A 26,184-nucleotide genomic window follows, 5' to 3' on the forward strand; every position below is an offset into this window, starting at 1 on the left:
TCTCGTTTCAGACCAAAAATATTATAAATTGTGAACACGACGATTAGACTGCATTGATAGCTAACAAGGATGACACCAGTATGCCTTTGTCTCGTTGTCATTCGGCCACTGCTTCATAAAAAAAAGCGTCACCTAAAAGAACGCTTGGTGCATTATACACGCAGTATGCGGAGGTCAGGTGACATGCAAGGCACGATAAGGCTGGGCGTGCCCGTGGTGACTCATGAGGGGTATCCACTTCGAGAGCGTCACACTGATCAGTCACCGAGCCAGGGCCACAGACAAGGGGTAGCGAGGGCAGGTGGGGACAGGTTCCCCTTGGTATCAGATGGTCATCTGGGCATTTTCCCACGGGGGCTTCTAAAAACATTTCGGCGGTCCTCCACCCGAGCTCACCTCTCCCGTGGCCAGGTGTGCACCGTCCGGAGAGAATGCCAAGGCAGTGATGGGCTTCCTGAGGGTCCAAAGGGGATGAGGCGCAGCAGTGATGCTCTTTACACAGCTTGGCTACCACAGCCTCCCAAGAGCAACAAGGCAAGCTGCCCTCTCAACCTCATCCTCTGAAAATAGGTGCATGCAGAGGATACTAATAATTTCATGGAATCATTGGGTAAGCAACTTGGACGGTCATAACCATACATACATGGCTAGATTTTATCAGTAGAAGGGGGTTTTTCCATGTGGAGGCCAGATTAGAGACAGGCATTAGAGTGTCACTCGGACGGCAGTGACCAAGATGAAAACCTGAAGCCAGATGGTCAGATACTGCAAGAGCTGTTTTTGAAGGACCTGCGTCATCTTTGCAATTACCGGACCAAACGGAACGAAACAATAGCAGTGTTGTGGCATAAATTGTCACTGGCCATGATGACCTCTCGACCGGGAACCAAAGGAACAGCTGATAGCAAACGTCTGTAGGTCTGCAATGCCACTTGAGCGACATCAGCCAATCGGTACAAACCGGCAAACAGTCTACACCAGTGTTTCTCAACTGCAGTCCTCACGACCCTGCATGGTACAACCTTCCACGATCATCAACCATCACGCGACATTGTGTGCAGTGGCTTAATTTGCGTACGAGTAATTAAAGAAAATGGTAATTTACGAAAACCAGTGGCGGGGGTCTCCCGCATGGACTGGAGTTGAGAAACACTGGTCGACGAAAACTCAGCCCTGCATCGAGTCGCACGGGCCCCTCAGGGCCGCTGGGCCCCAAACGGCCACAGTTACCGCCAATCCTGGGGACAAGAAGTAGGGTCACACCGTCCAAGAGGATGGGGTGGTAGGTGTCACACCTGGCCGGGTTGATGATGTGCCTCTGCTCGCCAGTGCTGGGGTCAAGCAGCACCACCACGCACCTGCAGGGACGGCAAACGCGTGACAGCAAGGGGAAGCAAGCAGACTCCTTGCCACTGCCCTATTCTGGGATAGAGGCAAAGGCTGCCATTTTGTAGGGGTTGGGGTGAGGAGTCGGGCCATTAAAGCATCTATTCTGCACCGCGGTAGTTTGATGCGCTGTCTTCCCCGCTTCCTGTGCATTCACACAGCTGTTTGCTTTCTGTAAACAGCAGTCCATCCGGCTGTGACGACTTCTTGTGTATGTATTAATTGTGGATGACTTTCCTCCACGTAAAAGTTTATTGTTCTGTACCATGCCTCGCAGCTCTCTTATCCAAGCAGTCGTGCACACCCTGGTTTATTGACATAGTTACGAGTCCCGGTTAATCAATCCCATCATGCAAGGCTGTACCTTTTTACAGGGCGACACGGGGGTTCGGGATAATGCTATAAGAGTATTGTGGCGAGCATTTATGGTGGGGCTAACACTCAGGCTAAGGGAGTCAATGACCAGAAGTTCAATTCCCAGTCGCCCTCTGCCTCAAAGTGTCAACGTCAGTTGCCGAACATTTGAGACTGAAAAATGAACAAATTCGGATTCGATCATTTTATAATTGCGCAAAGCAGCGTGGAGAGGCATATTCTTGGAATTACACCGAGACAATCACATGCATTAGACAGGATAAGATGGAAACATCACTGCGACCTAAGCAAAAAAAAAAGTGGACTTGGGACAGGACACTTGGCTAGAAGGGATGCAGGCCGGTGACCGAGACTCACGACGTAGTAGCGGCCAAAAGGAGGGAACGCGCCAAAGATTGATAATTACGTTCGCCGCGGAGATGGAGTGGCGAAATCAACTCGTGTACAGTAGCCAAGTTCAATTTTTCCATAGTTTGGTTATGGCAATATGTTGTAGGAGATAAATACCAATGTCGAGGTCTGCCAGCCACGAGAGGGCTTCAGGAGAGAGTTCGTGTAGTGTTGCCGTTCCTCGTTCGTTGAAGGAGCACAGAGTACGGTGGTTTACAATACAGACCATCATTAAGGTTGCATGGCCACAATCACACCACTATGTGGCCTTACATTTTTCATTCATATAGGAGACATGGCCAACGGCCTGGCGGAGGAGCTTGGCCACTTGTTACATCGCAAGACCCTGAGAAATGGCAACGGCTTGAGGCCTTCATCCAGCAGTGGATAAATCACGGCTGCTGCTGCTGACAATATCGACAGTGCATGGGGAGGGGAATATTTTGGGGCCGAGGGCCTCACCCAGCTGCGTAGGCCACGACCCCCGATGTGGGATTGCACCCGAAGGCTGCAGGGCCTGCGGTGACTCCCAGCACCACCTCCAGGGTCGTGGAGGCCCGCCTCGCCGTCTCGGCCATCGGGGACCCGCTCTACCCGGGGTCACACGAGGTCACACGCGGTCACACGAGGTCACCAGCGGTCACACGGGGACGGAGGCGGTCCTCACTGTCTGGTGGAGAAAGATGGGGAAAAACAAAAAAAAATCCGCTCCGTTCCCACCCACCCATGCCTTTTTATTTAGAGGCGGGCAATCCAGTTTCGTGCCAGCCACGAAATTAAGTAATTCGTGAATCAATTAATTAATCAATTGAGCGCGTCGTGCCTATTGCGATTTTGCGTTAAAGCTGCACACTCACCTGGATGTTTGATGAAAGATCTATGATTTAATTAAGGTAGCTCACTGTGGATCACGCGGCATTATGGATGCAACGATGAATCATCAATTTATCCATATCCATTCTACATATCAATTATATTTGTTCACAGCGTACTTCCCGGATTATAAGACGCACCCCAGGCTCGGATATGTTGTATATGTCATCGTAGGTAATAGTGTACACTGGTTACAAATTCATCATTATGGATATGAAACATGGATGTTACACATGTAATGTTGACGAATGTAATTCACCCAATGCCGAAAATTGCACTCAGTATTGATAGGTGCACGCGTGAAATTCTGTACAATTATGATTGCCACCAGAGGCCGCTAAATCCACGACAGTAATCTTAGAACCCAGATCAGATACTTGTCTGGTCGGCACCACCTGAGGTGGTACAACTTTAGCGGTTCCAATTAATTTATGTGGCCAAGGAAAGTGACTTGTATAATACATATTTCAAATGAGTGGGTTATCAAATTATTAACTTTTATGCGCCATGTAAATCCATCGGTATGAATTGAGTTGTGCTTCCGTGGTTGGTACCGATTACTGCTTTGGCCCATAAACTCATAGACTGTATCTCCAATTTCTAGACTGTAAATTTCCTTAGGCCTGGGCGCACCCAATCATGCTGCAATAGCATTACATCTTAGTTTTTTTCATTTATTGAAGTATTCCACTTTAAAAATTCCTTGAGATGTCCGTTTGCAAGGATGACCAGTCATGATCTATCCACTACTGGATTTTAAAAAAACTACCTACACCATTGCCATTTCTCACGGTCGCGCAATCTAATAATAATTGATCTAAGTGAGGTGGCAAAATAGATGGTACGAGAGCTGTAGGGAGATGATAAAATTTTAGGCAAATTCTGGAGATGTAGTGAGTTGAGATGTATACGAGAGACACATGTAGTGAGATGAGGGAACAGAGACAGTCGAGATCGGGATGACAGAGATCTGTTTATGCTGATTCGCTTTTTTAATGGTTTATTAGGATTTGAGCAGATTTTTGGCTCACTCATATTTCTTATGAATCGGCATCCCCTTGAGCTTCTTGGGTCCCCGATAAACCATTCATAAGGTGCAGATGCCCATAGCGCCACCCACACTTGTGACTAAACAGTCACTCGTGAGTCACCGGCGGAAAGGCGGGCGGAGTAGCCTTTTGCCCTGCCTGGGGACACATTGCCATTGGGTGAGTGAACACCCCATAGTTACAGCAACTATTACCTTTGCGCTAACGTTGCAACTGAAAGTGCCGTATAATTGCGGAACAAACTCCCCACGTATTCAGAGCCACGAGAGAGATCCCGGTGGCTGTCAGGAGATGGCCAGGTGATGACCAATCACTGCTGAAGCCCCCAACCCCCGTCCAGATTGAATCAGCCTGAAATGAGTACCTGGCGCGGTACTTTGTGTAAACTCGGTACTGGGGGAGACAAAGGTGGCCAGGCGTGGCGGTGACATGCCGGTGACCACGCCATCCCCTCGAGCTCCGTGCAGATCTTAATATAGGTGCTCGCTAACATTTTGGGTTTCCTTAGAGACACAATGAGGTCAAGCCCACTTCCTGGCTTGAGGACAGGAACCCAGTGAGTATGCAACGTTGGACGAACGTTGGCGTGTGGTTGGAACCGTTGAGCCTACGTCGACCCTAACGTTCCATGTTTGCCGGCAAGCAAGATTCCATTCCAATGTGGACGCGCGTACGAATAAGGTGCCTCTTTTATTTTCCTGTAACACTTAAGACATCGGTCTGTCAATGCATGTTTTTGATGATGCCACCTGCGTTTGCGACGTGGCAAAAATAACAAAACAACCTCAACACTCATCTTCTTGGTTCTTTCGGTAAAGTCACGTAGAAGGGAAAGGTTCACTATAATTGCTGCAGTCACCAGCAGAAAGGATAACATAACAGAAGAAGATTCTGAAATCAAATTGGTTTGTAAAATTGTTGGTAGCAAAGCCGGTATGTGATTCATTGCACTACCTTCATTTAAATTTCGATTTAAAGCTTTCGTGACTGCAGGGATTCATCTTCTTGGTTTTTTCGGTAAAGTCACGTAGAAGGGAAGTAATAAAATAATACAAATAAAACATAATAAAATCATTCTCACGACGTTTCGGCCACAACGCAAGCAGCCGTCCTCAGGTGAAGAACAGGTCTGTCGAAAAGACAAAAAAAATCACACAGCGTGGCCTAAAAATGGTTAAAACTAAAAACACATGTCGTGTAAGTCGATGGAACCTCTCGACTGCCGGCAACCGGGCTGCATTTGCTCTCGGCAAGAGTAGCCAGCTATAGCAGAGGACCACTGCGTGCAGCCCTGCACGAACTAGCCACTAGCCCAGCAAAGGTGCGCCACGCAGGACGACCGGGACAGGCTTGGGGAGCAGAGTCTTTATTTTTTATTATTTTATAATTTCCCTTCTACGTGACTTTACCGAAAAAACCAAGGATATGAATCCCTGCAGTCACGAAAACTTTAAATCGAAATTTAGCAGTCTCCTTTTTTTCGTTGTTAAAAGGAAGCCACATGACGTCTAAGGATTTGCATTGCAGCATGGCGTCATTGAGTCGCACGACGTCATTGTCTCCGAACATGGCTGCTGATCTCAGTCTGTTCTCGTTATTCTTTGAATCCCGAGAAAATCTCGACGCGTTTCGTAAGTGCCATGAATTAAGGGCCATTGCCCGAAATGTCCGGCAATTACTTTTTTTTGTTTTATGACGACCCGTGTCACAGATGCGCAAACCTCCCCCGTAAGTGAAACAAAATAACGACAAGCCACCAAACTGTTGACGAGGGACTAAAACCACTTTGTCTGCGCTCCATCAGCGGAGGAGGAGGGAGCAGCAGAAACAAAAACTTCAAACTCTCTCCCGAAGCCCTCTCGTGCGCAGCAGACCCCTTCCTTACGCTCGCATCTACGCTCTTCGACCTACGCATAGCCACCATACCGCACGGATGATGGAATGTGGTTGTTGACGGGCTTTTAGTTGTGCGTGCCATCTATCTAGCGACATCTAGCGACTTCCCACGGCTTCGTTTCCACTTCTCTCCACGCCAAGCCACCGGCGTGTCACTCTGCGAGAATCGAGTCTCCTCGTCGGCGGCGAGGAGCGCTGGGGAAGCCGCGTGGAACGCCGGCTAAAGTCGTCCAAATATCTTCTGAAACGAGGTGGGTCACGACGGTGCGGGGTGACCTCCTCCAAGCGGGGGGGGAGGGCCTGTGCAGGTGAGAGCCCCTCCCCTCACACGCCACCGTGGCCCCGCCCACCACCCCCACCAGGTGAAACTTCTCCAGCAAAGCAGGGCTGGTAGGTGGGTGGGTGCGTGCGACGAGGTGAGAGGAGGCGAGGCAAAGCCGAGGAGGGGCCATGGCGAGGAAGGGGACAATGCTCCACTGAGCAGGTCCGCCCCAACGCCCGTCACGACGCGCGGGGTTGCTGGTTGTTTCCTGTGCCCTCCTCTTCCTCCGCGCTCGCTCGCTCGCTCGTTGTTGTCTCCCCGGGGCCTCTACACAGGTAACCGAGGCTGCCTTCTCTATCCACCACAGCCTCCATCTGCCGCCGCCACCACCGAGGCGCCGAGAAGGAGGAGGAGGGAGAAGACGAGAAGGATGAGGGTCACAGGAGGACGAGGGACCATGGGCGCGGGTAGCCACTCTTCCGCGCTGCTGCTGCTGCTGCTTCTCTCCGCTCTGCTCGCGGCCACGGCCGAGTCCCAGGACGACGGAACCCCGTGCCTACCCTCGCTCATGGAGGCCACCGCTGTGACGGGCGGCGAGAGCCTGGGCACCTGGGACGTGGCCGATGAGGACGCCTGCGTGGTCCTGTGCTGCGCCATGGCGCGCTGCGACACGGTCGTGCTGGGCCCTCAAAAGGCCTGCGAGCTGTTCGCCTGCGAGGACGCCCAGTGCAGTTTCGTGGACCACGAGGCGAGCAAGGTCCGATACGTGGAGCCGCAGATCCAGCCGGCGACCGCGGAGGAGACGGGGGAAGCCCCGGAGAGCGAACAGGGTAGGTGGACACTAGCGCGGGCACGAGGGCCTCGTCGAGGGCCTCGTCGAGGGCCTTGTCTGGAGTGGGGTTGGGAGCTTGGGGCAGTGCAGAGGGGCCCCGTAGCGAGGAGTAGGGTGAGCAAACAGGGTGTTTTGGGGTGCCAGGGTGAACGTTACAGGTGGGTGTTTGCGGTCGTGGTTAGTGGTTGATTTGGTGGGCGATGGTTAGTGGTTGATTTTGGTGGGTGGATGGTGCTTAGGTTGGGTGATGATGGTGGTCAGTATCGATGAGTCCAGTTGGTGATGATGGTGATCGGGGTTGGGCATTGACTTCAGGGCGAATTGGTGAGGTGGGTGGTGATAAGGATTTGGATGTACAGGGCGCTTAAATTCCTCAAACTGATCGCGCCTTGCACCACATCTCAGTAATTGCAATGGTCAGCTGACGTTTTAGCCTAGGGGACCCTCTGGTAATTAGGCAGTTGTACTTTGGTGGTTGAGTATTTGTTGGCAGTTTTAGCGGGCAAATAGAGTGGATAATTCTGGTGATCAGAGGGGAGAAGTATAGTGTTGTGTGGTCAAAGTGTGTGACCTAGGTAGACGAGTATGATGGATAATTATGTCAACAGATGCCTTGATGATTAAAGCACAATAATGTGTATTTATTAGGGCCCATCACTAAATGATTCTGCCAAGGGTCCTGACAGCTATGGGTTCCCTTTGTTTATATTGGTGTTGCTTGACGAGCGATCATGGCCACGCTGACAACGATGATGGAGAACAATCTCATCAGGAGAGGGCCCTTGCTGTGACACAATCTGTGCTCACCCATCTAGAATATTCACCCATCACAAGTCCCTGCCCATCACGAACCACCACCTATCACTAATCTTGACCCATCACACATCACGAATCATCAACAATCACAAATATTCACCCGTTACGAATCCTCACCTATCGCATATCACTAATCCTCACCGATCGTCCGTCACTTATACTCAACCAACATGATATGTGCCACACCTCTTTAATCGCGCTGATATTTCACAAGTAGATCCCGCGCTCTGCAAGATCCCATTACACATTGTGATAAAAGGGGTGCGTTTGGTAATGTCGCTTCTCAATTACAGGATAATCTCATTGAAATTTAAATGTGATGCAAGTCCAATGAGCTGATGCGCTGCACAGTGGCCCCTCAATTCATGTGTTGAGAGGGGCCCAAGATTTGAGAGTTTGAGAAGTGTGTTCCCTTGAGAAGTGTGGCCAAGACGTATCATAGTGCTCGGGTCTCGTTTACACGGAGTATGGGTGTGGGATTTCATGCTCTTGGTGTTTGAGCGCCGAGGGTAATGGTAGAGAGGGCAGCTGTGTAAATATTCAACAATATACACAGCAATCAGCCCCACTACACGTGTACAGTCTTCCTAACATACAGTATAAAGTCGGTTATCTCTGTGATGGTATATTGGCAGATATTTAAATTGGGCCTATGACCAAATCGCCCAGAATGCATCCGATCTCATTATCCAGCACTGGAGGCGAGGGTTGGTGGATTGGACACATTTAAAAAGTTTCCGAGGCTCCCTGTGGACACCCAAGAGCCATACTTGTGGCTTGCGAGCAGTATGCAGTCCAGGACAAATGTGGACTGAATCATCTGTCCCTTCTGTGTGGGACAGTGTTGCCCCATCATATGCGTGGGTTTTCTCCAGGTGCTCCGGTTTCATCGCACGCGTTTCATCACTCACTACTAATCTTAATGTAGAGAGAACTGAAGATAAATTGTTGGCGCTGGCTCACACCACCTTGCGGCCTTCCAGCTTGTCTGTGGTTCCTCAGTGATTGTAAGATACAATTTGCGCGTACGACGCTGTATAAATCGATCGTTAGAGGTGTTTTTTTTGTGAACGGAGAGCAGTGTAGCAAAGGCCACTCTCACACTGTTCGTTTACACTCGTGCTTCCGTGCTCACCACTTTGCCATCATCATCTTGATGATGTCTGGTGATGGATGCTACTAACCCCATCACCGGACTGCCCCATTATTGTAGGTGTAATGATGCGTGCATTTTTATGCACGTCTTGATTCTGAAGTTTGCTATGCATGTCAAATCGCTTAAGAATGAATGTTTTTACATATTAATTCGTATGTAACGTGTTCATGTTATTCCTGCAGCCACTAGTGGCCGTGACATTCACCACAGTGTAAACAAAACTTTTCTAATCGATTTATGACCCTGAATCGCACGAATGAACATCAACATCATCGATGGTCAGTGGTTTGACTTATAATTGGCGTTACTCGCATATTTTAGTTTCATAAACACGTGTTCTTTGTGGCATGAACCGGAATTAGCAGACGTACCGAAACGCACTGCTTCACGTGATTGGCCAATCTGGGAATATCTGCTAATTACATAATTAATTGGTCCCAAGCAATAGCGGCGTGAAGCAAAAACAAGCCGAGCAAACACCTGGAGCCCCAAGCAGCTTGAGGGAGTCTTGAATAATCTAGGGGTGTGTGTAATATCGGCTCAAATCCTATATGGTAGACATAACAAACCCATTAATATATATTTTTAAAAGGCAACTGATCTCTCGCATCGATCTTGTCCGCATCTCTCCATCTCAATTTTTGTCTTTCTCTTGTCTCGCCTGTATATCTCGTCTCCTTATCTTTTGTCCAAATTTTTCGAATCTCACTACACCTCCATATCTTGTCTGTATCTCTTCTGTCGTCTCACCTCTCTGAAAGCCCTGCCACCTACCACAGCCACCTGGCATGGACAGAAACCATTACACGAAGGTCGGACAAAACGTTGCGAGAGTGACACGACTTGAAAAGCGCATCTATGGGAGCAACATCGCTCTGTATTATTAATAACAACAGCGGTGCCAGGTGTGGCTGTGTTCGGGGATATACTGTACATGCCAGTCGCACGGAAGCTGCTTGAAATGTGTTCACTTTTCAAGGCTTTCCACCACCACTCGTCTGAGCCTTCCGCTTATCACGGCACACGGATAAGGCCGATGTGGTTTAGCCGCAGGTGGGTGCCATATAATGGGAAGTCACGTCGGAGGTAACAATGAGAGTTGCGTTGCGAGAGCAGTTACATTTTGAGTTTTGACTCTCAGGCAGGGACAGAGCCTGCCTGGGTGGTGGGGGCCTGTGTTGATGTGAACTGTGGAGGGGCGTGGGATCGATGGATGGTGGCGTGGGAGGTTGATAAGTCGTAATACCGTAGGACTCGCAGTCAATGCTCCGGAAGTATGATGAGTCACTCTCCCTATCATCTAAGCCTTCTCCACTACCCCCCCCCCCACTCGTACCATCACACTCGTCATTGAGCTTTTAAATGTAATTATTTTGTCAGATTGAGGCCACTTTTGCATTATCTACATACTGTATTATTGTAAAATAGATTCAAAAGATATATGACTGTATTCTGAGGATTATATGATTCTCCAAAAAATAAAACGCACCGCAAACTTGTGCCCGGTGTCAATAGAATTATACAGATCTGTTCACACACAGCTACTGGATTATAAGGGGCACCCCCAACTTACCCTTTAATTTACAGGGGAGAAGTGCGTCTTGTGATTTGGAGAATACAGTACGCAGACTTTGAAAGTAAATACGAGTTTGCCGAGCGGCTGAGCCCTGTAGATGCAATGTTGTTGGCTGGCTTCCCACAGGTGTGCGTCACCTCAAAACCGGTCCACATTCTGCCACTGAAAACGTAACAGGACGACCGCTACCCTCATCGCCGCCCAGATCCACTGCCAGTCACCCATGCCCCACGCATCTTGAGTGGCTGTGTGCTCTCATGGTTGTGTTACCTACTTGTGGTCGATATTGCTGGCATAGCCAGCCCGGCCAGGGTGTGTGCCGCTGGCACTGGGGCGCTGCGTACTGTGTATGTGTTCCTGCCTCTATCTACAACATCGCTTGTTTATCGAGCGGCCCAGAGACGTGACACGTTCCTCATTGTACGCCTGCGTGTGTGCAGCAAGTACCCGTTCAGAACGGTCGGTCTCATTGTTTTCATCCAGTGTGCTGAAGAATTTTGTTACAAATTATGGGTTACACTTGTATAGAAAAACAAACTCGAATTCGCAGACCCCATAACTCGCCCCGAGCAGCCGCGGACATTCCAAGAGAGAGAGAGAAACGCACAAATCACATCCCAGGGACCGCTTGCGTCACATCATGCTCCTGCGGTCGCCGAGCCCATAGTAAACACCTCGGATAGTCGGTGGAATGGGTCGGGGGGGGGAAGGGCTTCATTCATTACTGTATATATTCCGGGTCACCGGTAGACGGTGCAGATTCCTCTCGAGGATTACCGGTTTCTGACTTCCGGAATCGACAATTGATTGCGGTTAGCATTTGTCGTTGAAACAACATGTATTGAAATGAAACACCTGCGGCCTGTTGTTGTCAAAACACGGCTGGAAAAAGGTCCTCCCCATGGCCTGTTGCTTGGAATTTACCATGCCGGTCCGTTCCGGGTTGGTGAAGGGCTGGGGGCGGGGGACTGGTGATAAGTTATTGTGTTTTTTTTTGTTCTCACTGCCAGTTTGTTCATTGCAGTGCTTTATTTTATTTGTTTTGCTCTTGTAATTTGCAAGAGTGGCCCAGATCACACTTGCAAATGAGACTAATCCTGGTCTCTTGTGTTCTCCCCTGGATTAAACAAAATCAGCATCACTTAAAACCACAGTTCTGCCGTTCCAACCACGTGGCAAATTACTTTGACGATTTGAGACGTGGAGAGTTGCTGAGGGCACACCACACTAGCGGCTGTGTGCGGTGGAGGGCGCGGTTGTTCTAGCTCTCTTTATTAGCCCTGGTTGTAAACACCAGGTTTTTAGCGAGGAGGCGTGGTGCCGTGTCGGTGAACCTCCTGGTACGGGCCCCGTGTGTGTGTGTGCGTGTGCCCTGATGGTCTGTTGCCAAGCAGGTGAGACACACGGCAGTGTCCATGTGAGGCTCGCACTTTGTACTGCGAATTAAATTATTCATGGATGCGGATTAGCGCTGAATAACAGGGCAAGTTGTCGCATCTTGCACATTTAGCGTGGTAGTAATGAATGGACAGGCCGCTTCCTGGTGTTAAGTACACAAGTCCAGAACACTTTCATCTGATGAGTCACCCCTCCACCCCCCAGAGATGTGACAATTTAGGGTCAACGTTTGGTTCAGGAATCATTCTCTTATTGCATTGCGTCTTTCCTTTTTATTTTCATATACCATTAGCATATCATTCGCATATTTCTTATCTCTTTGTAAATCCACTGCTGCATGAAGGCCTCCACAAGCCATCATTCTTTATTAAACGCGTGTATGGTGAGCATAATACTTGGAATCGACAGCCAATGCCCGACAATTACACAGCAGTTACAATATATGTTTTCTGAGTGCAACGTTCCCTGGGCAGCAGGTGCCATACGTTTTCACGCTGGCACCACTGAGCGACAATCTTCTACTCCTGCCGTGTGTGGAAGCAGACATTTGCAAGCTGCCCCCGAAGGTGGGACATTGTCGTGCCCGCCTGTCGCGCTGGTTCTACGACGGAGATAGCCGCTCCTGCCAGTCCTTCATCTACGGGGGCTGCAAGGGCAACGGCAACAACTTCGAATTGGAGGAGCAATGCCTGCAGCGCTGCGGGGAGGGTCAGTTCGCCTGCCGCACGGCGTGCCGCGTACGCTTTTAAATTGGCGGAGGGGGGGGGCACCTTTTCCTTACAAAGGGCCGAACAGGGCTTTGAAAATATCCTTGTAGGGCCACTGCCTATTGCCACACTCGGTCACTCCTGTCACTGCGAAAGAGCCGCTGCAGTTGCAGAAGTGATCGAGCGCACCGATGTTAAAACACATCGTATTTCCAAGGTCGCCAATATTGCCCTCTCGTACCCGATTACTGTTGTTGAGATGATTATAGTGGGCCCTTTTGACATGGTACACCTCATGTGGCCTGCTCAATTTTTTGCGATAGCTCGACTACTTGGGCAAATCATGGAAGCACCACGTTGTTAACCAACGTGAGTCATCCATCAACGTTAGTTGTCCGAGTTGAGTTTCGGGAGATCCTGATTGTACTCAAGTCGACGCGAGTCGTTTTGGATCTGGGTTCAAGCATCTTTACCCACGGTGATGCCATCGCGTTGCATCTTGCTTCCTTGGGCAGTCTATGGGGCTGCGCAGACTGCAGCCTCCTTGCTGGCATTGGTGTAAGAAGTATCGGAACTTTCAGACCACCGTGTTCATGCACTGGACTCTTTAGTCTCCAAGCGTGCACGTGTCCGCTGTCACGGTGCATCGCGTCTCGTTTCTCCATGTGCCGGTCGGGAGCATGCTTTCACGCACGCGAATCTAGCAGTCGCTGCTCACTCGCTTGTGGACGGACATCGCCGTCTGACGTGCCCTTCCCATGTAGGTGCAGCTCCACAGGTGCAGGAGCCCCAGAGAGTTGTGGGGATGCAGGGGGAGGAACAGGGGGAACATCACCCACCCACGACCTCCACCCCAGAGCAGCAATCCAACGAGGAGCACTCGTCCGAGCCGCCCCCGCCATTCACTACCGGTAACCGACGGCACCGTCTTTTCGCCACCGCCCTCCGCCGTTAATATCCACTGCGCCCCGGTGTTTCAGTATCGGTATTTCACCGCGTGAGAGTCGGGCCGCGGGTGCCTGAGCGGTCGCGGTGGTGGGAATGTGCGTGCGTAACCGATTTTCACGCCTGCCACCCGTGGCAGACGATTGCCTGTCCATGCCCGATAAGGGCCCGTGCAGGGGCAGCCACTGGCGCTGGTCCTACTCGGCCGAGTCTGGGGGTTGCGAGAAATTCATGTACGGCGGCTGCCAAGGCAACGGGAACAACTTCCACAGCAAACAGCAGTGCCTCTCCAGCTGTGGCTTGCAAAAAGGTAACGGCGTTGCAAAGGGCCTTGCTCTGGCACCTGCTGCCCTGCCTTTTGCTCTTGGGCACTGGAATGTGGGAACTGGGTGTATGGTGGCCCTCCACTGCCACACCTACTGGGGCTGTGATGCAGCTGGGAGATCGGAGTACGGCAAGCAGACCTTTGAGCATTATCTTCTCGTGTTTTCCGGGCACTCCACTTTCCTCCAATGTGCAGAATACTACTTTAAAATCCAACTGGCCCCAATGCTGGATCACGCGATTAAAGCGTCTTGAGACTGAGTCTTTAATTCATTTTCTGCTGCCCTCTGTAGTCTGCAACTACCTTGCACCAGTTACCCGTGCTGTCTGCTCCCTGTTCAAGATCTTCCTTTAATAATACATGAATGACTGCCTCTATATATAATAAATATCCCTGCTGTTTCTGTACAGCTTCTTGAGATACGATGTAAATAAATACCTTGATTTTCATCTGCATTATTGAGGCACGCTACAACCATTTCTGAACTTTGTTCAGTTTGCTTTTGCCATTGTGCAGACCCAGGTCATTGTTGATAATGAGACTCGTCGTGTTTTCTTGAGTTCTCCTTTTGTTTGCTCAAAATAAACTTTTAAATTTGACCGGTTTGCACTGATTATTATTAAAAACCCGTCCAAGTAACTCCCCTTTGTTTTTGCTCCCATTACAGATCCGATGTCAGGAAAAGGAAGAACGCTGCAGAGCTACGGTAATCGACGTCGCTGCAGCACTCTGCACCGCCACTCTGCACCGCCACTCTCCACCGCCACTCTGCACCGTCACTCTGCACCGCCACTCTCCACCGTCACTCTGCACCGCCACTCTGCACCGTCACTCTGCACCGCCACTCTGCACCGCCACTCTCCACCGCCACTCTCCACCGCCACTCTCCACCGCCACTCTGCACCGCCACTCTGCAGCGCCACTCTGCACCGTCACTCTGCACCGCCACTCTCCACCGCCACTCTGCACCGCCACTCTCCACGGCCACTCTGCACCGCCACTCTGCACCGCCACTCTGCACCGCCACTCTGCACCGCCACTGCACTGTCACTCTGCACCGCCACTCTGCACCGCCACTCTGCACCGCCACTCTGCACCGCCACTCTGCACCGCCACTCTGCACCGCCACTCTGCACCGCCACTCTGCACCGCCACTCTGCACCGCCACTCTGCACCGCCACTCTGCACCGCCACTCTGCACCGCCACTCTCCACCGCCACTCTCCACCGCCACTCTCCACCGCCACTCTCCACCGCCACCCTGCACCGCCACTCTGCACCGCCACTCTGCACCGCCACTCTGCACAGCCACTCTGCACAGCCACTCAGCACCGCCACTCTCCACCGCCACTCTGCACCGCCACTCTCCACCGCCACTCTCCACCGCCACTCTGCACCGCCACTCTCCACCGCCACTCTGCACAGCCACTCAGCACCGCCACTCTGCACCGCCACTCTGCACCGCCACTCTGCACCGCCACTCTCCACCGCCACTCTGCACCGCCACTCTCCACCGCCACTCTGCACCGCCACTCTGCACCGCCACTCTGCACCGTCACTCTGCACCGCCACTCTGCACCGCCACTCTGCACCGCCACTCTGCACCGCCACTCTGCACCGCCACTCTGCACCGCCACTGCACTGTCACTCTGCACCGCCACTCTGCACCGCCACTCTGCACCGCCACTCTGCACCGCCACTCTGCACCGCCACTCTGCACCGCCACTCTGCACCGCCACTCTGCACCGCCACTCTGCACCGCCACTGCACTGTCACTCTGCACCGCCACTCTGCACCGCCACTCTGCACCGCCACTCTGCACCGCCACTCTGCACCGCCACTCTGCACCGCCACTCTGCACCGCCACTCTGCACCGCCACTCTGCACCGCCACTCTGCACCGCCACTCTGCACCGCCACTCTGCACCGCCACTCTGCACCGCCACTCTCCACCGCCACTCTCCACCGCCACTCTCCACCGCCACTCTCCACCGCCACCCTGCACCGCCACTCTGCACCGCCACTCTGCACCGCCACTCTGCACAGCCACTCTGCACAGCCACTCAGCACCGCCACTCTCCACCGCCACTCTGCACCGCCACTCTCCACCGCCACTCTCCACCGCCACTCTGCACCGCCACTCTCCACCGCCACTCTGCACAGCCACTCAGCACCGCCACTCTGCACCGCCACTCTGCACCGCCACTCTGCACCGCCACTCTCCACCGCCACTCTGCACCGCCACTCTCCACCGCCACTCTGCACCGCCACTCTGCACCGCCACTCTGCACCGCCACTCTGCACCGCCACTCTGCACCGCCACTCTGCACCGCCACTCTGCACCGCCACTCTGCACCGCCACTGCACTGTCACTCTGCACCGCCACTCTGCACCGCCACTCTGCACCGCCACTCTGCACCGCCACTCTGCACCGCCACTCTGCACCGCCACTCTGCACCGCCACTCTGCACCGCCACTCTGCACCGCCACTCTGCACCGCCACTCTGCACCGCCACTCTGCACCGCCACTCTCCACCGCCACTCTCCACCGCCACTCTCCACCGCCACTCTCCACCGCCACCCTGCACCGCCACTCTGCACCGCCACTCTGCACCGCCACTCTGCACAGCCACTCTGCACAGCCACTCAGCACCGCCACTCTCCACCGCCACTCTGCACCGCCACTCTCCACCGCCACTCTCCACCGCCACTCTGCACCGCCACTCTCCACCGCCACTCTGCACAGCCACTCAGCACCGCCACTCAGCACCGCCACTCTGCACCGCCACTCTGCACCGCCACTCTGCACCGCCACTCTCCACCGCCACTCTGCACCGCCACTCTCCACCGCCACTCTGCACCGCCACTCTGCACCGCCACTCTGCACCGTCACTCTGCACCGCCACTCTGCACCGCCACTCTGCACCGCCACTCTGCACCGCCACTCTGCACCGCCACTCTCCACCGCCACTCTCCACGGCCCTGAGCCTTGGTCGTGCGTCTCTTGTCTCTCACGTCCCGCGTTCTGTCTCCCTGTGTCGCCGTCAGAGTTCTGCAGGCTGGAGGCGTTGACAGGGCCGTGCCGTGGCTCGTTCACCCGCTGGGTCTACACGCCGATCAACGGCTCCTGCTCCGAGTTCACTTACGGCGGCTGCCACGGAAATCAGAACAACTTCCTGCTGGAGGCCGAGTGCCTAACGACCTGCGGCCTGCAAAACGGCACCGGTACAGCCCCGTCATCCCTCATCTCCGTCTTGTAAATTATAAAGGAATGTAACGTTTATCACCGATGATATGTGTTTTTATTAGTTGTTTTTTAAAATCTTGTTTTCATCTTGTTGCCACTCTGCATTTCGGTGGGATTGTCAAGTACTTTGTGAGGCTTTCGTTCTAAAAGCTTTGAATCTAATGCGTTGTCATTGCCATTGTTGCAGCGGTGAGGTCCCGGATAAAGTCGGATAACTTGGACCCCTCCGGTAAGACTGTCATCCCTTTCGCACACATGCCCGTTCCCTCCCACGCACGTTTGCTCTCGTACCCGTTCCCTCCCGCGCCCATTCCATCCTTACCCGTTCCCGCCCATGCCCATTGCCTCTTGCCCATTGCCTCTCTTGCCTATTCCCTCATGCGCTTGACTCCTCCACCTGCCTGGGTAGACGTGTGCCTGCTGAATTCCACCACCGGCCCGTGCCGTGGCTCCTTCACACGCTGGACCTACGTTGCCGCGACGAGCACCTGCAAGGAGTTTACCTACGGCGGTTGTCGCGGCAACCAGAACAACTTCCTTGAGGAGGCGGAGTGCCTGATGGACTGCGGACCGAGCGACGGTGGGTGCCAGCGGGCGGGCATGCGGGCCGGCGTTGCTGGGCAATGGCGAATTTTATCCGTTTGTGTTTTTCCGCGAATTGTCGCCGCGCACGCCACGTGGTTTCCTGGAAACCACGGTGTTTCCGTGGTCACGCGCTCGGCGACGCAGGTCGACAACGGAATGCACAGACCGAGGCACGTGGTGGGAAAACTAGGGCGCACCTAAGAGATGGGCAACATAAAAGAAAATAATCGAAAGCTGCCATCATTTTTTTATCGTAAATCCAAACCGCTACACTCTTGTTTTACTTAAAATGGCCGTTTACTGCTGGCAGTTTGGGAGTTGATCATGTATGTACAATGCTGCAGGAGATTGCCGGCAATAAGCAGGTGCAAAGTGCCACTCGAGATAAGCACGTGTTTGCGAGTGTGTTGCCTCTCGGGGCCACAAGCTTGGGTCTCACGTGATCTCTCCTCTCCGCTCACAGGTGCCGACCACTCTCTCGTATTCAGGACCATGGCTCCTCCAGAAGGTGAGGTTCACAAGGTCATGGGCAGTTCGCCATGCTTCCTCCCCCATCATTAAAGAAGGCGGCTGTCTCACAGACACAGTTTCTAACTTCCCATCGATCCTTTCGGGTCTCGAACGCAACTCCTTGTGCGATCAGACATCTGCCTGCTGGAGGAGGCCGTGGGGCCTTGTCGAGGCTCTTTCACGCGCTGGATCTACGATGCTGAGAGCAGCAACTGCAAGGAGTTCACCTACGGAGGCTGCGGCGGAAACTTCAACAACTTCCTGGAGGAGACGGAGTGCATGGTCACATGCGGCCGATCGCTGGGTACCCTGCGCACGTGCAGACACCATCGCACATTGAATTATTGTTCGGTAAATGTTTAATTCGATAACCGAAACCTTGGTCGGTCTGGCAACTGGACGATGTAATGCTGACACTGACCTCCTTCTCTTGCAGAGGACGACGATGGTAACATCCGCATGGTCGCCACAGAGATCCCTCCTGGTAAGACTCGGCACAATTTTTTTTTAAACGAGCTTATATGGGGTTCAGGAAGGAATTTTGATGGCACTTTTCTGTGTAATCTAGGACGTCACTTTCACCACTCAATCCCATAACGATTGAGTAGAGAACTTAATATTTCTGTGATGTCACAATGGTCATTATAATGATCATTCTTAAAGCTTACAACTAAGGATGAATATCAAGTTTAGAGACCAGCATATTATCTTCAATTCAGTGAACTGGATTACCAAAATGACAAAATCAAAACAAATAAAAGTACAGCAATGAAGCAAAGATCATTTGTGGTAACCAGGTCGTTTTTGAAAAAAGAGCTCTATAACTCAGTGGGCCTTACCTCGTAAGTAAAAAATAGTCGTAGTAGTATAGTAGTAGTAAATAATTCTTGTTTTCTCATCTCCTCGTGTTGGATGACTCGGTGGCTTTTCCACGTCAAGACGTCTGCCTGCTGGAGGCCGTCACGGGCCCGTGCCGCGGATCCTTCACGCGCTGGACCTACGACGCCGAGAGCGGCCACTGCAAGGAGTTCACATACGGTGGTTGCAGTGGAAATTACAACAACTTTCTGGACGAGACGGAGTGCGTGGCCATGTGCGGCCTGCAAGACGGATCTGGTGAGGAGCTCGGAGACCGGTCTCGGAGCACACAGAACCCCCCGTGTAGCTTCTAACAGGCTGTTGGGGCAAGTGCCGTTAGCGAGCACCTACTTGGGCCTGCAGTGGTGTGGCCAGTATTATGCCAAACTGTCTTTGTCTCCGTGTGTGCTGATGTTTACATCCTACATCAGGTGCTCAATTCAGTCCTAGGACTGGTTCTGATATCACTCGCCACTCGCATTTGCTGTGGACGGAACTCAAATTTAGTTTTCTGTATTTGTCGCGCAAGTACGCTGACTGCTGCACCACCACTGTGTGCATGCGGACACACATCGCAAGGCTACCAGGAACCAGGGGTCTGAGTGTGGAGGGCACATAGACCACGCGGGCTTATATTGTTTTTGAGCCGGTGGTGTTGTGGTTAATCTGTCCGGGTAGCGCAGTTTCGAGTTTAGGTCCCAACTGGGTTTTGGTCAACCGATTCTTATTTTGTGAAAACTCTAAACAGCCAATTCCTGCTTTTTGGATGGTCCCTACCATGGGATAGTTGAATTTCTACCACTAGCTCAGGGCTAGAGGTGAAGATTAGTGCGGCCGCCTAGCTGGTGTGAGTGGGGAGACGTTTAGGCTAGCCTCAACGATCGAATTCGCAGACAGGTGGTGGGGTGGCTCAAAGGTCAGAGTGCTAAGCCAGCACTGCTGAGATCCTGCATCCGAAACCAGGTTTCGGCCATTTGTGATCAATCCATGTTCCCAAGTGTGACGAATTAATGGTCTCGGCCCAGTCACCAAGCCTCGTGTAAAAAAACCCCATAGTGTTAAATGTTCTTCTGCATGTAAATTACGTTTAAATTGTAGCTCGGACAATGAAGATATTGGTTTTTCTATCACGGCACAAAAGGGGACAAAACTGGGGGGGGGAATTTACAACAACAACAACAAAAGAGGAGGATCCGAACTCACGGACGAAGCGTGCGTCGCTCGTACATGGAGGTGCGTTGCTGTGACGTGTCCGGGAGGGTTAACGTGCCGCTGCTTGTCGTGTGGTGATGCAGTGGACATTGGCGAAGGAGAGGGTCAGCTGCGCTTGGCGGTGCACAAGCTCGACGCAGGTAATGCACCACACTCGCAGGGATTTCTTAGGTAGCTCTGTGATATCCTCTTCTGTGGACCGTTATAATAGCGGATTTTTATATTGCGTCGGTCATGTAAATTGCATCTCACAAACGCTGATGAACTGCAGACAAGCTGGAAGGCAGCCAGCAGGTGGTGACTGGTGCCAATAATTGCCTGAGCTCTGCAGTCCTTTTTGTTCAGATGTTTTCAGCCACTTAATGAGCCTTTATGCATATGTAAGGAAACCAGAGCACCCATAGTAAACTGCTGTGTGAGGGTGCAACACTCTATCCCATAAAGAAGGGACCGTTATTAGTCCTCACTTTACTGAACCGCATTCTAACAAGTCAGGGTAATGCACTTCCTTGACACACATGGGAAGGGAGTGTCACAACATTTGTGCGGTGATCCACGAACCCTGACTGCTTCCACAGTACTGGATTACAGGCCATATGCGTAGCCACTACTGGGTTGCACTGCTCTGCGAGATGTCTGAATAGATCGTTCAGCTCGTGACATGGCGAGGACACCACAGTCGGGGGGGAAAAATACTGAAACGTAACAGAATCTGATTGGCAAATGCAGCCTGGACGAAGCACCACCGTCACGCCGAGCGCTGTCCACAGAGGTGTGCCTGATGGAGGCCGTCACGGGCCCGTGCCGCGGATACTTCACGCGCTGGACCTACGACGGAGAGAGCGGCCACTGCAAGGAATTCACCTACGGCGGCTGCCGTGGCAACCACAACAACTACGTAGACGAGGCGGACTGCAAGACGAACTGTGGACCGTCTAAAGGTGTGACGATAAGTTACGGCACCGGAGACTTCCCGCTTGCCAGTCACAGCTTTTGAATATTCCGCATTGCCCAGAAAAAACATTTCTGCATGTGTTTTGTTTTGTTTGCGAGCCGTTTATGCTTTTGAGGTTGTCTTGTAAGGCATAGTATGTATGTTAAACTTCTTTTGCACCGTACGTAGCCAATCATGCTATTTGGAGGTGTGGGGGAGGACAAGAAACTAAACACAAAGTGATGTGCTGCTGTATGTTTGCTGCTTTATACATTCCAATTATTGTGAAAGAATGTGTGTTTTGCAAATGGGCTGAATGGTGATGGAGTGATCCTTTTTGTTGTCTGCTCCCAGGAGGCTCCAGCTCAAGGCTGTTCGAATCGGACAACTCCTTCGAAGGTTTGAACCTCTGTTTTACAAACCTAAAACATGACTGCTTTAACTTTGATGACCGCAAACTTCTGTTAAAGGCTACATGGGGTGTCTTTATCTTTGTGTATAGAAGCATTTGTCAGTCAACTCTGAACACCTGGGTCTATTTCCTGACCTGCCAATGAGCCTTCCTCACTTCATGCGACGTCAAGTACACCTAGTCTGGCACAGGTGCTGTGGTGACGTCACCGCCGCACAGCGGTGAATGGAGACTGTTGTAATTGTTGTTGTGCATGCATCTGTTTGTGTGCGTCTGGTTGTGCTCTCGTCTGCACCGACTCCAGACCTCTGCAAGGCGGAGCCACAAACTGGGCCTTGCCGGGCTCACTTCCAGCGCTGGTACTACAGCGACAGCACCGGCGGCTGCGCCAAGTTCACGTATGGAGGCTGTGCCGGCGGTTTCAACAATTACCTGACAGAGGAGATCTGCCTGAATGCCTGCTCTGGTAGGCCCCCATCTTTGCTTCCCCGCCCCCAACTCCTCATTCTCTTCCATTGAACTGTTTGACCCCTGCTTTGAGAGTCATGGATGGGGCATTACTGGACGGGGCCACCTGCAGGATCCTGGAGGCCTGAGTCTGAATGTGCTCACTGCATCATCCGCAGGCTTGTTGTGGGGGGGCCTCTGTCGTGTGAGGCCTGGGGCAAATTGCCCTTTTTGTGCCCCCCCCCCCCCTCTGGTTTTTGGTTGGCCCTGTTCCTGGGAAAAGAAATGTGAATTGTAATCGATTCTCATGCTCAGGATACATGTATCGTGGGAATCGAATGTCCACAGTGTGTCATGTAATTGTTATAATTCCAACGTTTGGCGAGGATAGTTTCCAGGCAGCGCGTACTGCAAAATGCACTCTTCACCTGCGTCGGTCGGTCTCTTCAAAAACAGGCGATTTCCTGCAAAGTTATTCTGTCAATATACGTTACGGATGACAGGCATGTTAATGACTGTTTGCGTGTGTGTGATGGCCTGTCTGTGTGCGCAGCAGAATCCAATGCCGACAAAAACATCAATAAGTCTGGATCCCTTCACGGTGACTGCACTGACCGACACTTAGCTCTGTCGCACTCACGCAGGGAATCTCTGCGCAGCGCTGAGTTTGTTTATCTGTGGAGCAGCTGCGTGTCTGGCCACAGAGGTTCAGTGCTTGTTTGTATGAACAATGCGTGGTAGCATAGCTCTATGTTGCTGCATATGTCACTTGTAAGAGAGGTTCGCTTTTCGAGCCCAGCAATCGCTGTGGTTATTACCGCGCGTGTATTATCCACGGAATATGCAGTCTGCTTCACAGTTGATGTTAAAGAACCCCTGGACGTTATTCAAAGACAGGCCATTGTGTGCTGGTGTCGTGGTCCAAATGCATGAAATAAAATAAAATTACCATAAAATTACGCAATTGTGATTACAAACGGCTTATAACAATGCCCATTTACAGGCTGGGTGCTGAGTTTCCTTGTGCCCACAAGGACTGCTGGCATTGGGGGTGCCCTTTCAATTATTTGAGATGCAATGCAAGTCGCTTATCGCGTGTGAAGCGTTACAAGACGCCGCAGCATGAAGGAGGGCGGCTCTGTCAAAAACAAATCTATTACTAGTTTTAGAAATTGGTCAGGGTCATCAAGGTCAGTGCTGTTGATGCCAGAACTCCTCGCCGTCACCTTATTTTGCTGGATCCCTCTGGTTGTAAAATGACTCCTGACCTTCGAGGTCCACTCTTAAACTTTCCAACATCTGGAAGTGATAGGTACAATACAATAACACGTGGCCTTACCCAGCAGCGATTTGGGACCACATCTCCTGATGCTGTACAGAAGCAGTGGTCATTTTTATTTTGTAGTGAAAGCAGTTATCGGGAGATGTAAAATAATAAGAGGGGATAGGTCTGAGTGCACGGAAGGGAGTAGAGAGGAGGTAGGTAGTGAGACAGGAGGGGAGAGGTAGGTAGGGGCAAAAACGTAGAAGATCTTCTTGGTTCTTTTGGTAAAGTCACGTAGAAGGGAAATAATACAATTATAAAAAGAAAACATAATTTTGTTTTTATTATTTCCCTTCTACGTGACTTTACCGAAAGAACCAAGAAGATGAATCCCTGCAGTCACGAAAGCTTCAAATCGAAATTTAACGTAGAAGATGTTGAAATTAATCCGCTTGGATTAGCAGCCAATGGAGGGATCAGAGTTTTTGGGGTAAATATCGCATTGGAGCACGAGTGGGTTGGGCATGTCTGCTAAGTGGGTGCGTGCTTGCGCTCACCGACATATCCCTGCGCGTGTGCCCTGCTGCTGCTGTTGCTGCTGTTGCTGCTGTTGCTGCTGTTGCTGCTGTTGCTGCTGTTGCTGCTGTTGCTGCTGCTGCTGCTGCAGTAGTCGGGGTGCTGTTCGGCGTGCTCGTCGCCGTCCTCATGGTCGTGTTCGTCGTGTGGAAGCTGCGCCGCGCTCGCCGAAAACAGACGAGCAACGGCACCGCCACGACCAACGGGACGACCGCCACCACCACGGTCGTGGACGGGCAGCCCGGCGCCGAAACCAAGGAGGAGAACACGCACCTGATGGCAGAGCTGCCGCACAGCCCCTTCATGGGCAAGCAGAGCAGCGTCTAGCAGCACCGCCTCCCCAAGGCCGCTGGATGATCGTGCCAGGTCAAGGGGTCACCGTGTCATCGCACATTGAGTACCGCCGCTTCGGTCTGCCCTTTTCTACTGGGCCTATCCCCACCAACCCCCCCCCTCCCTGCTGTGCAATGTGACCTCGGCACGGCACTTGCAGGGTGGTGTGTGACGTGAACAGGGCTCCCACGTAGTTACCGGGTGTAGCCACACTGCAGGGCTGATGACCATTGAACTCAGTAGCTCACACTCATGGGGACCCCTGCTGAGAGATCCCCCCCAACGCCTTTCTCAGCACAACGCCGTCTGGTCTTTTCCTCCATCATCCTCACGTTTTTCACTGCAGTTCCGCAGACCTCGACGGCAACTCTTTGGTTGTTTTGCGTTTGTTTCTGTAATTAAACCTTTTTGGACTTATCATTGAAGAATCATTTGAAGCCAGTTTTCCCAAAGCATCATCAGGAAGGCACACGGCGCAAGGTGGCCCAGGCTACAGCTGTGTCTCAGGACTGCCGCAGGAAACAACAAGTGCAAACCTCTTCTTATTTAGCATCCCCGCGTTCAGGGAGTCGTCGAAAGAGACGGCGGGATTCTGCCATCAGGAACCCGTGACGAGATCGCTTGGGCGCAGGTTGTGAGAATGCAACGGTACGGTCACGCATTTCTCGCTTCCTCTTTCACCGTAAATGCAGTTTTGGAAAAAGCCGTAACTTTTGCAGCGTGTGGTTGTGTTTTGTATAAAAAAACAAAAAACTTTCTTTTGTACCGATATTAGTTTAGCAGAATTTTTACAATAATTTTTTGTTGTTTAAAGAATCGTCGTTGTAACCACCGACAACTGTCCGTGTTGCCGAAGCCATGCACGCTGAACTTGCGCAGTGGAGTACATTCTTCCTGGCCGGGGCTCGGCTCCGGAGCCATAAGTGGACTGGCCTTGTACCCATGGGTTCGTATTAGGCACGCAGTTATTCACTGATGAGTCGGTTAAACGCGAATTGTACACTCACGAGGCATTGCATTTACAATTAACAGGAACTTTATGCTGATATACATTTAGACCACAATAAAACTTTTGGTGATTGTAGGTTTGGACCAATGGAATGAATGAAACACAATTCGGCAGGACAGATGAGTTGGGTGATACAAACGAGAAACAATTATCAAATCGTGACCCCAAATCGCGAAGACCAATTAGCCAGGAAAGTGAATCGTTACGTGCCTGGTTTTTCAGCAGGCCTGGGCTCCGAGATCTGCACCAACAGAATTGAGTTCCTCATGGGGCATCCGTCTCCCACCACTGCATGCGAACTTGGCACATTACACATTGCTGGCCTCACTCCACATTGTCCATTGGACTGTTGATTAAATATTTTCATTTTTCATTGCATTGGCTTTGAGTTTTGGGGTCGAGATGAACGGTCGGGTTTGTGCCAAGAGTCGACGGCCACCACTGCACACGTAAGATCCAGTCTGCTCGACCGGTAATTGCTAAATTTGGCGCAACTTTGCTAGATGTCTACAGACAAGATGAACAAGGTTTTTATGATGATGCGACGTGTGCAATTGCCAAGTTAAGTGGTGACATTACTTCGACAGCGAAGAGAGAGAGGGCAATGTGGTGGTGACACCGACCGCCATCGTTCGCATCTGGTGTTATGGGCCGCGACAAGGGACGTGTTTGTAAATATGTAATACTGTAAATGTGTTCAAAATGTTAAAATAGTATTGTGATTCACCCTTCCATGTGTTTGGCTCGATGTTGGAACCTTTTGTATTTGCTGGTCCCCATTGCACTGGCACTCGCGCTCAGACACGGGAAACG

General features: G+C 51.7%; 1 protein-coding gene across 4 annotated transcripts; it reads left to right on the plus strand.

Annotated features, from left to right (window-relative positions):
* Window positions 1–5,847: 5,847 nt before the first annotated feature.
* Window positions 5,848–26,032, plus strand: LOC144943203 (papilin-like). Of its 4 annotated transcripts, none has more exons than XM_078870475.1 (19): window positions 5,848–6,220; window positions 6,599–7,061; window positions 12,553–12,717; window positions 13,481–13,627; window positions 13,801–13,971; window positions 14,654–14,692; window positions 17,033–17,209; window positions 17,419–17,460; window positions 17,641–17,811; window positions 18,280–18,324; window positions 18,460–18,630; window positions 18,763–18,810; window positions 19,266–19,442; window positions 20,480–20,536; window positions 21,167–21,337; window positions 21,685–21,729; window positions 22,047–22,208; window positions 22,743–22,790; window positions 24,121–26,032. In XM_078870475.1, exons 2-19 carry the CDS (start codon window positions 6,662–6,664, stop codon window positions 24,354–24,356), a joined length of 2,472 nt encoding a protein of 823 aa, XP_078726601.1. In that variant the 5' UTR covers window positions 5,848–6,220; window positions 6,599–6,661; the 3' UTR covers window positions 24,357–26,032. The 4 variants fall into 4 exon arrangements, with proteins under 4 accessions (XP_078726601.1, XP_078726600.1, XP_078726603.1 ...); XM_078870474.1 differs by lacking the exon at window positions 5,848–6,220 and adding an exon at window positions 6,356–6,453; XM_078870477.1 differs by lacking the exon at window positions 5,848–6,220 and adding an exon at window positions 6,356–6,453 and having other exon boundaries at window positions 24,124–26,032.
* The last annotated feature ends 152 nt before the right edge of the window (window positions 26,033–26,184 follow it).

The sequence above is a fragment of the Lampetra fluviatilis genome, chromosome 30 (genome assembly GCF_964198595.1).
Source record: "Lampetra fluviatilis chromosome 30, kcLamFluv1.1, whole genome shotgun sequence".
NCBI lineage: Eukaryota > Metazoa > Chordata > Hyperoartia > Petromyzontiformes > Petromyzontidae > Lampetra > Lampetra fluviatilis.